Raw genomic sequence first — 9703 nt, 5'->3', positions numbered from 1 at the left:
TCCCCCTTCCCCCATTCCACTATAGTTGTCAAAAGGCTCTGCTTTAGGTAAAGCGGGGTATTAGTAGAGTCACATTGTTACTATAAGCAATGTTTTTGCTGGTCTTTCAACATCATTGGGTGGTGGTGACTGATATCATTTGGTCAATTTGGGTAAATTGGAGTGACCTAAATTTGAGTAAATTGGTGACATACCTCCAGGCAGCTACAGCAAAAAGGGCCTGGCAGCAGTGAGAGGAAGGAGCCACTCCATCCCCCCCCACCTTGCAGAGCAGCAGCAGCTTGTGCCTGGCCACTGCTCAACATAGGCAGGTGGTCCAGAGCAGGCACAGGACAGGCTGGAGGGGTCAGGGCTGTGCACGCAAGTTCCAGCTGGTCCATTAGGCCGAGTCCAGAGTGGGCACAAGGTGGACCAGGGTTCAGGCTGTGCGCTGTTGGTGGTGGCTGGGAGGAGCTGCAGGGCATACAGGCTCTGAGCTGTTGGGGGGGGGCGGCGGCACCTGGCACCTCCAGAAATGTAATGCTGATTCACCCAAGAACCATCTTGCCTGCTGCACTAGGGGGGCTCAAGGCAGAAAAGATCCACAGAAGTATCCACAACTGAGAGCTAAATGTTTCACTCATGGACTCCCTGGGCAAGGCAGAGCCAGTCCCATCAATTTCTTAGTACTGGGGTCACTTTGGGGCATGATCAGGAAGAGACCCCACTACAGGGACACCACAGTCCCAACCGAACCTTGCATCCACATAAATGTAAGACTTATGACAATTGGTTCCTGAAAACCACGTCTCACAACATTTTGACTTAACTCAGAACTGATTTTTCCCCATAGGAAACAATGTTATAAATGGTGGTTGGCTCCTGAACCAAGGCCCAATACCTTAATTTTCACCAAAAATACTCCACAATTTTGTACTCAATCAATTATAGATGAGTAAAATTGCTACATCAATGTATTTATATTGTAAATAGCAATCATATTGATTTGGAAGGACTTCTTTGAGGAGACTTTACTGGATGTTTTTAAGGGCTCTTGGTTTGACTTTTTGAAGGGTTCTTGGCCAGAGGTTTTTCTGGAGTCTTGGCTGCTTTCTTTAAAAAAATTGTCCAATGAAGTTTGGACAGATGTTCTCCACGGATTGAGTGATGCAGAGAACTGGTTTGCTGGTGTGGCTTGGCATCAGATCAAGCGTTGTGAAGTTGAAACTGGCGTCAGAAAGTTGAAACGGTGTCAATTTATAAACGTTGTAAGAGCAGAACGTTGCAACTCAAAATGTTGTCAGTCAAGGACTGCCTGTACATCTCATCCAGCACATTAAATGTCCAGATGGAAGCTACATAAAAGAAACTAAACAACTGCATACGAGAATGAAGACACACCAAGAAACTGTAAAAGACAAAAATACCCAATTATCTGTGGGTGCACATTTCTCATAAGATAGCCACTCTCTCTCCAATCCTCAAAGGGAATTTACAAAGCACTTGTAAATCTACTGGATACAAAAAGTAATGGACTAAATGTAGACATTGGATTTATGGCACATTATAACCTGCCTGCCACCCAATAACCCCAGGTAAACTCTCTGTATTTTCCCAGCTGCATTTTATCATCTGTTGGCATTCCCCTCTTCTGTTGCCCACCCCCTCTCTCACACCTATTCTCTCCTGTCCCCTCTGATCTTCCCAGCTATGCACTTGCATTTTTACAGACTTGCATTTTCAGTACTGGCTTAAGCTTCTATTCAGATCCTACAGAGAAAACCAGCAGGCTCTCCCTATGCCTAAAGGGCACCTGTGCCTGAAAGCTTGCAAAGAACAATTTTTCCAACTATTCAGTTTGTCTAATAAAAGATATCACATTTACCCAAATAACCATGTTGGCCCAGACCTCTTATACATTTAATCAATAATATACATAAATAGAGGAGATGGGATGTCAGTCCAGGTTGCATCAAGTTTAAGCAGCAGATGCAACAAGGTATTTATTAAAACTATTTCACTACCTCCTTCCCCCCTGCACTGAATAGCAAAATGCTACAAATGGTATCTTTTAGTTCAGGGGTTGTCAACCAGGGGTAAGTGTACCCCCAGGGGTACATGAGAAGGCCCTAGGGGGTACATGCCAGCAGGTAGGGATGGAATGCTGCCATGCACCATCCTGTACTGCTGCGCAGACACTGCCTGCCCAAACACGGGAGGTGAGGGAAGCTTGCACGCTATGGTTGCCACTACTCCGCATCTGGCCATATGCCACGCTCTCCACCCCCGCCCTGTGTTGCCGCCAGGGGTACACTGCTCCACATCCAGCCGCTGGGGATACACTGATCCAAAAAGGTTGAAAATCCCCACTTTAGTCTAAAAATTGTGAGGGCTCACTGTGCAAGTGCTGCATAGGTGCTGCTTCTGGAAAAAAAAACCCACACAAACACAAAAAAAATTGTTCCTATGCACTGGCTGTATAATCAGGCTCTTGTTTATTACATTTCAGGCAGCTCCTCATTTCTGGCACATGACAGTGGTAGACCCTCTGCAAATGGCTGTAGCAGCTTCACTGACTTAAGAGCTGAATGAGCACAGGTTTGAGGGGTAGGATGCTCAACCTAAACATCAGCAGCATTTCCTCACAGGCAGTCGAACAGTGAAGGTTTCCAGTGTTGAGACATTCAAGTACTCAAGTATTTGAGATACTCAAGTAAAATTTAAGATCATCCTCAAATGAACCAAGCTTGGTCTTAAGAAAAAGGGTCCTTGAGATCAATAGCTGCCTAGGAGGTGGGGACTGATCTGTAAAGGACATGTCAAAAAGCATCTTTGATGTTTTTCAGCTGCCGGACAGCCAAATCCACAGGGAGGTTGAACTTGGAGTTGCTCAGGCGACTGAGAATATTGAGTGCACTCTCAAAGCCTGTGTTGGCCATGTAGCTCCAGGGCTGGTAGTGAGCCTGTATCAGAACCCCAGATTTGCAGATGAGGTTCACCCAGGACACCAGGCGCTGCTCATTTAAAGCCATACAAACCAAGGCCTTCAGTTCAGAGTCTGCACTGCGTTTGAAGGGATCATGTTCTGTGAGGACAGTGTGAATAGCCGTCAGCAGGCTCTGCTTGGGGGTCGCAGCAACACCTCCTGTCACAGGCAGGGCAAAGGACTGGGAGAGTTTGCGAGCTGGGGACTCCACAAAGGCGCGACCGTTCTTGGTATTGTAATATTTAACAAAGAGCTCCCATGGGTGCATGGTCTGTGGTGATGAGGTAAAGGCCGGAATCAAACATGCAATGGGTGCCAACACCAAGCTCATCCCTTGAGAAGAAGCATAGAGCCCATGAGCCATAAGGTCTCGTAAAGCAATGGTCAGCTCCTTCCGCACAGCCAAAGTCAGCTCATCTCGCCCTCCTAAGGGAACATCCTGCATGCTGGAATAGCTGACAACATGGTCCTGCTGCTGGTACTTCAATATCAGCTGCTTCACTTTGTCTACAGACATCTCCAGTCTCTTAATTAAAGGAGAATAGTCTTTATTAGCTTGGTCCTTCTGCCAGAGGGTGCGGGATATCTGACCTGTAGCACAACCAAACTGACTGACAGCAAATATCTGCAGCACAGCAAGCATGCGCCGCATGAGATGCAGACCTGTTTCTCTCATCTTTCTGGCATCCTCGGGGTGCACTGGTCAGTTAGAGGGGAAAAAAAAAAAGAAAGTGCTGTCATTAGAGAATCTGATTTCTTTCTGTTCGCATATATACAGGGAGCTGAACCACCCACACCTACTTTATTACTGGCCTTCTACTCCAGGGTTTCTGGCTGGGTAAATAAAGCAAGCTAGAACTTTACAGTGCTTGTGCAATCTAGAGAACACAGCAGACTGTGCCCCATTCTCAAACTGCAACGTCTGTCTTAAATTACAAGGCAGAGAAGGATCCCTACAATGACTACTCACCAAACAAGCACCAGTGGCCAAAGACCCCTGAAGATAGAGGAATCTAGTCAGGGTAAAAGGGCACTGCAGATTCTATAGTATCAGGTGAGCAATGTCAAGGTGACAGGAGCTTTCTGTGGGAGATTTCTAGTTATTTTCAAGGACTGAGTGGTCTCAGGGTTAGCTGGCTTGCTCACCCCAGCAGCTGAGATCCAATAAAGTTCATAAGTTTCAGTAAGCATTTCAATACATGAGTTTCAATAAGTGGCTAAATCCCAATCTCATAGGACTTAACTCCACCCAGCCAGTGGGTCTCTCCTGATGAGGACTTGTGAACCTGAACAGTAGCTGTAGTGCAGGCCAAGGCTGCAGCATGAGAGAAGACTGCACAGCACTTGCTTGCATTGTGTGCTGCTGGCTTGTTATCAAAAGACCCTCATTTCCATGAGTACCCCACTGAGAAATCATTTTAACATTTTGTCTGGGTCACTGAAAAGGAAGGGAAAACATCACCCACAGGGGAAAGCAGCCAGCTATCACCTGAATAGTCATCAAAAAACAAAACCCCCAAAACAAAACAAACAAGCCCAGAGGAGTCTAAAGTCTACAAAATGCTTACCTCTGTTATTCCCAGGAGGCAGCCTGCTATTTGGTTTATAGGAGCTATTTGCAGCTGTCTTGTCTGAGCATTCACAGTGTCCATCTTCTGGCTTGCCAGGACTTCCAACTTCATCTAAAACAAAGAATCCACTACAGCTGGTTATTTTGCCTCTTACATCTGCTGCAAGATTTAAGCTACATATCCCAAGCTACAGACGTTATGATTGCCATACACCACTTTGTGCACAGGGGACCGGCCTGCCTGTCAGTGTTCTAGGTTCTCCCTGCGCTGTCTCCTCTCTCACACAGTTCTGGGGTGCTCTGTGTGACCTAAAAGTCCAGATTCTGTTGCAATGAGATCTGTTGTCCTCCTCCTCCTCAAGCCAATCTGTGCCCTGATATGGGGCAATCCATTCACTTTCCCATGCAAAACATGCCACTGACCCTGAATGAAGTTGATGAACATCTCAAGGTCCCGTATTTGCGTCTTAAGTTGTTCCACTAGTTGCTCCTTCACCCTCGCTGGATTGACAATCTGTGCAATAGCAGCATCCACCCGGTGACGCAGCTCATCCGGGGACAACGATGCAATATCGTCATTCAGGTTCATATCCAATTTCTTTATCAACTCATCTATAATCACCTGCAAAACACAGCAGGCAGTGAACTGCACACTCTCACCATGTATCCTGGGGAACCAGAATGCTATGTTCACACACTCACTCACTTCTTTGGGGAGGGGAAGTGGCAAGGGAGAGATTATTCCAGCCTATGCTATAATGACTAACCATACAATAAACTCTGGTTAATTTTCCCACAGGATACTGTATTGTCTGGGTGTGCCAAACACCCCTCCTCCAGTATAAAGTTATGGAAAAATTCTATAACAAATGTGACAATGCAGTAGGCCACCAGGGAGGTCCTGCCTTGACAGCACCTGCTAGAAAGGCTGCTTCCACAAGGTAGGGAGGCTAGCAGGGAGTCAGAGAACACAAAAATGGGAACGGCCTGAGGGTCCTGATCCTACAAATGTAGCTTTCCCCAGACCACACGAGAAAGAGAAAAGGGACCACAATACAGCGTTTCCAAAGGGACAGACTGATGGTGATCTGCAGGGGTCAGTCTGGAAGGGACAAGGGAAGGTGGGCCTTCTACCCCTTCTCCTTGAGACACTGTAACAGCATGATAGGGCCAACCCCCTCTAATGCACTGGAGGCACTTGACATGTAGAGGCGGATAACGTTACACCCCCCCTTCCCCTTACTTTTTCCTAGCTGAACCTGCCATATCGCACTAGTATCTTGGGGTTCTGTTGCACCCAGGGGCTGACTACCAAGACAAGATTAAAGTAATCTTCAAACTACTAGCACCCAATTTCAATTATTTTTGTTCTGCAACTTCAATATATAAAGTTGCATCTTACCTTTAGACCTCTTCTTTACAGAAATAACTGTTTTATACAGTGGAAAACACAGTTATTTCCTGCTATGGATTCATTAACTGTTGTTCTGATTCTCCACCAGCGCCAACCTGCAGTTGCCATTATCATCTAATAATTGCCATCACTGGACAATTCACCATTATCTACATTCCCTTTGGAGTGGCAAATTAATGGGTATACTGTACATGCAAGTAGTCCCTACAGATTACATACAAGCATACAGAAAAACTAATGCATCACAACGGTTGTTTTATAGTTGGCAAGTTAAGGGCTGGCCACATCAGAGGCTCATGCATGCCAAGGAGAAAAGAGTGGCATGAGCAGAAAGAGTTAGAGGACTTACCCGCTGTCTTTCCATGACCACAGACTGTGGCAGGGAATCATAACTGCCCTCTTGGTAAGCAAAGGTCTCCAAGTCATCCAACTGTGTCTTGAGCTGTAGGATCAGCTCTCGCTGCTTTTCCTTTTGAACTTCAATTCTCTCCTGCTTCTCCCGCTCACTCTGAAACAAGTTGATTGGAAAATAAATTGATCAACATGCCCAGCACTGCAGGATCCAGGAGATGGGCATGCAACTACCATGTGCCATCCCTGACACAAACCTGTACATGTACTCTGTAAGAATAATATACAACCCTTATCTTATTAGTATAGGCATAAGTGCCTCCACAGGCCTATGCCCCAATCTCACCAAGCAGGATCCTCAGAAAAGGGAACTATTTTGTAAACAGCTGCATAATAGTTAGCATCACAGTTTAAGAGTACGTTCTTCTTGTATTTATATGGAGGTTCATGCAAATTGTGTCCTCCTGGAGCCTAGGCCAGAAGAACAAGAGCTGGGCAGTACTTTTGGATGCAACTGCATTAATATGTGCATGCCTTGCAGCCACAGGCCACTCCGGGTTTCAACACTAATTTTTTCTTACAATGTATTACAACCATGGCATTTTATGCAGGTATAACCTACGGGGGGAGGGTTTCAGCAATATGTTTGCCGACTAATATGCTAAAATGATACTTTAAAAAATATCACCCCAAAGATTGAATTAAGTGTCACTTACCAGCCCCTGCATGCATAAAGCATAGAAATAAAGAGGATAAGCCCTCAATTACATTCCAAATTCTTTTCTTCCAAACAGACTAGCAAACATTTTATTGTTCTTTATTCACCTAAATCTCATTACTCTGCAGATATTTAAGACCCTTAAGGACTATATGCAAAGCAGATTAGAATCCAGACTGCAAGCCCCGTCTCTGCTTCTACATAAATACCAAAGATATTAAGTCCCCAAGAAAGTTCTGAACTATGCTTCTATTTCTTTGACTTTGCAAGCTGCACTAATGCCAGAGATGCAAAAGGGAGAAGTGAGCCAAGAGCCAGTGCTTGTGAAGCTCTAAGTTGAAGTGCAATCCTCAGCACTGCCATTCTACAGGAAGCTGACACTGGCCAACAGCTCAGTCTGCAAAGCTGGAGCATGAATGAGAGCCTTGTAACACCACCTTTCTTTCTTTTTTTTTGTAATCTGCCAGGCAGAGCCAGAACAAACAAGTTACATGTGCAGCTACTTCACTGTTGAGGGCTGTAAGCCCTGCCTGCAGCTTCTGCAGGTATAATACCTCCTAAACATGTTTTTGTAATAATGTTAAAAAGAAACCCTCCTCTGGATTTCCTAAGTTCATAAGCAGCAGCACTCCTACCAGGCCTCCTAGCTGTTGTCCTTTTCTCCCCTGTGATTGTGTCACTTTTACAAAACTACCCCATTAGCTAGCAGAACCTGTTGAAAGCCTCTAGTGTTTCAGCTGAATGGGACCTGGACAGGGCCAGGAGCCTGAGGCAGATCAAGGTGCTGCTGTGGCACTCCCTCTTCATTGTGCTTGTGGAAAGGGTGCAGAAAAGGGTGGGACTGTAAATACTATTTATCTGCACAGATTTCAGATCAGATGGATCAAAACAGTAGAAGTTTCCCTTCCCCAAGTGGAAGAGAACTACAATGCTTATTGCTAGCATACACGTTACAGTAAAAGACCAGTCCTCTGGAAAGACCAAACATATAAATGAACTAATCAAGTCAGGGCAATTCAGACAGATGCTATAGATTGGCCATCTACTCTACTACGCCAGGAAAATGCTGGCATCTCAAACAACATACAGTGGACAAATCCCCAGCATAAAGAGCCAGATCAGGAAGAAAACAGTGAAGAAATATATCCAAGTTCCACCTATAACCCAGGAAACAATGCACTGACTCTCATTATCATTATTAACTACTAGGCTAAATGTTACAAGAAATATTAGGAATTTACTTCAGAGTACAAATATGAAAAATTTGGCTGAACTCTAACTCCTCTAGGAAGGGGATTCAAATAGAGAATAATGGAACCTGGACCATGGGGAGTCACACTAAGAGCCTAGACTTATATGACACTAAGCCTGGAGAGAATTCAGTGTTCAAGCTGTAGCTCAACCTTTATTTGCACTCATTTAAAATCTACACATTCACAATATGAGCCCATCCATGCGTTCACAAGGATAAGCGAGTAAACACAGAAGTGCACAGTCCAAGAGAACCATGCAACTTACAAGGGTGGTGTGTGGTCATCTCACTTTCTACTGCTGGCCATAGTGTACCTACTAACTTCAACCATCAGTTCCTTACATTAAGATCATCTGCACTATGAAACAGTGAGGTTTAACAACAACCTGTGCAGGTGAATCCAAGCACCATCACAATTAGGAGTGACCTAGCGCTTTCACCCAAGCACAAATGTAGCCCAGAGCATGTGGGCTTTAACCTGGTTATAACAGCCTCAGAAGACTGGTGTGATTAGAGTCCTTAGTGACACAATTTGGAGAAGAAAATTAAAATTTGGGGACAAGCAGTTAGTGACTGCCTAAAACAGACAAGTATTCAAGGACGCATAGCAGGAAGAAGAATGGAAAGAACGAAAAAGGCATAGCTAAAAGGGAGGACGGGCATGGGGAATCAAATCAGGCAATAAAATCAACAGTAAACAGAAAACCGGGAAGATCTATTTCTATTACAAAGATGTCATAGACAGGAGCCCTCAGGGCAGGGCTACACACGTCTGGGGGCTGCCCTGGCAGAGCCGCAGGGGCTCTCGGCAGAAGCACAACATCTGCAAGAATCGCAGCTTTTCGTAAGTAGCTGAACCAAGCAGACAGCAGAGTTTGTGACTGTCACACAGAGACAGGGAGCACTGTCCTGCTTCTCCCAGCCAAGAACACTTGCTATCACCGGTGGGGCTAATCGGCTGCAAGTGACAGAAGATGGGGATACATCAGGCCCCCTGAGCAATGAAGCAGTGAGAGGCAAATACCACCCAGGTGTCTCAGGGAAAGGCACTGCCAGGACAAGCAGAGGCCTGCGAGTGCCATGCCACAAGACATGGTGGCCACAGCAGCACCTCTGCTGGCACTAGACAGGGACAAAGGCAGCGAGCAGCACTGCCACAGGCAGGCCCTGAGGGTGTGAGATGAACGCAGACCCGGCCCACTGCGAGACGCTGGCCCGGCTCAGCTCGCTCAGGGGCGGGGGTACCACGGCCACGGTCGAGCCCGGCCTGCGCTCCTGCCCCGCACTCACCGGCGCCTCCCCGAGCCCGTGCGCGGGCGGCGCGGGGCAGCCGCGGAAGGCGAAGTCCTCGAGCTCGCGGAGGAGGCGCTGCTGCTCGGCGGGGCCCGCCCGCGCTACCTGGCGCAGGCGGAACTGCACCTGCGCGAAGTGCG

General features: G+C 46.5%; 1 protein-coding gene across 1 annotated transcript; it reads right to left on the bottom strand.

Moving 5' to 3' along the window:
- Window positions 1-2449: 2449 nt before the first annotated feature.
- RUNDC1 (RUN domain containing 1) lies at window positions 2450-9701 on the bottom strand (the record flags this gene model as incomplete). Its single annotated transcript, XM_019550507.1, has 5 exons — window positions 2450-3664; window positions 4534-4647; window positions 4959-5157; window positions 6299-6457; window positions 9561-9701. Coding segments are annotated over 5 exons (1479 nt in total), but the record flags the coding sequence as incomplete, so codon positions are not given.
- Window positions 9702-9703: the final 2 nt, after the last annotated feature.

Source organism: Crocodylus porosus, unplaced genomic scaffold, assembly GCF_001723895.1.
Source record: "Crocodylus porosus isolate Cpor-Errol unplaced genomic scaffold, CroPor_comp1, whole genome shotgun sequence".
Lineage (NCBI taxonomy): Eukaryota > Metazoa > Chordata > Crocodylia > Crocodylidae > Crocodylus > Crocodylus porosus.
The sequence above is the reverse complement of the archived record's forward strand: the minus strand, read 5'-3'. Positions and strand labels throughout refer to the sequence as shown.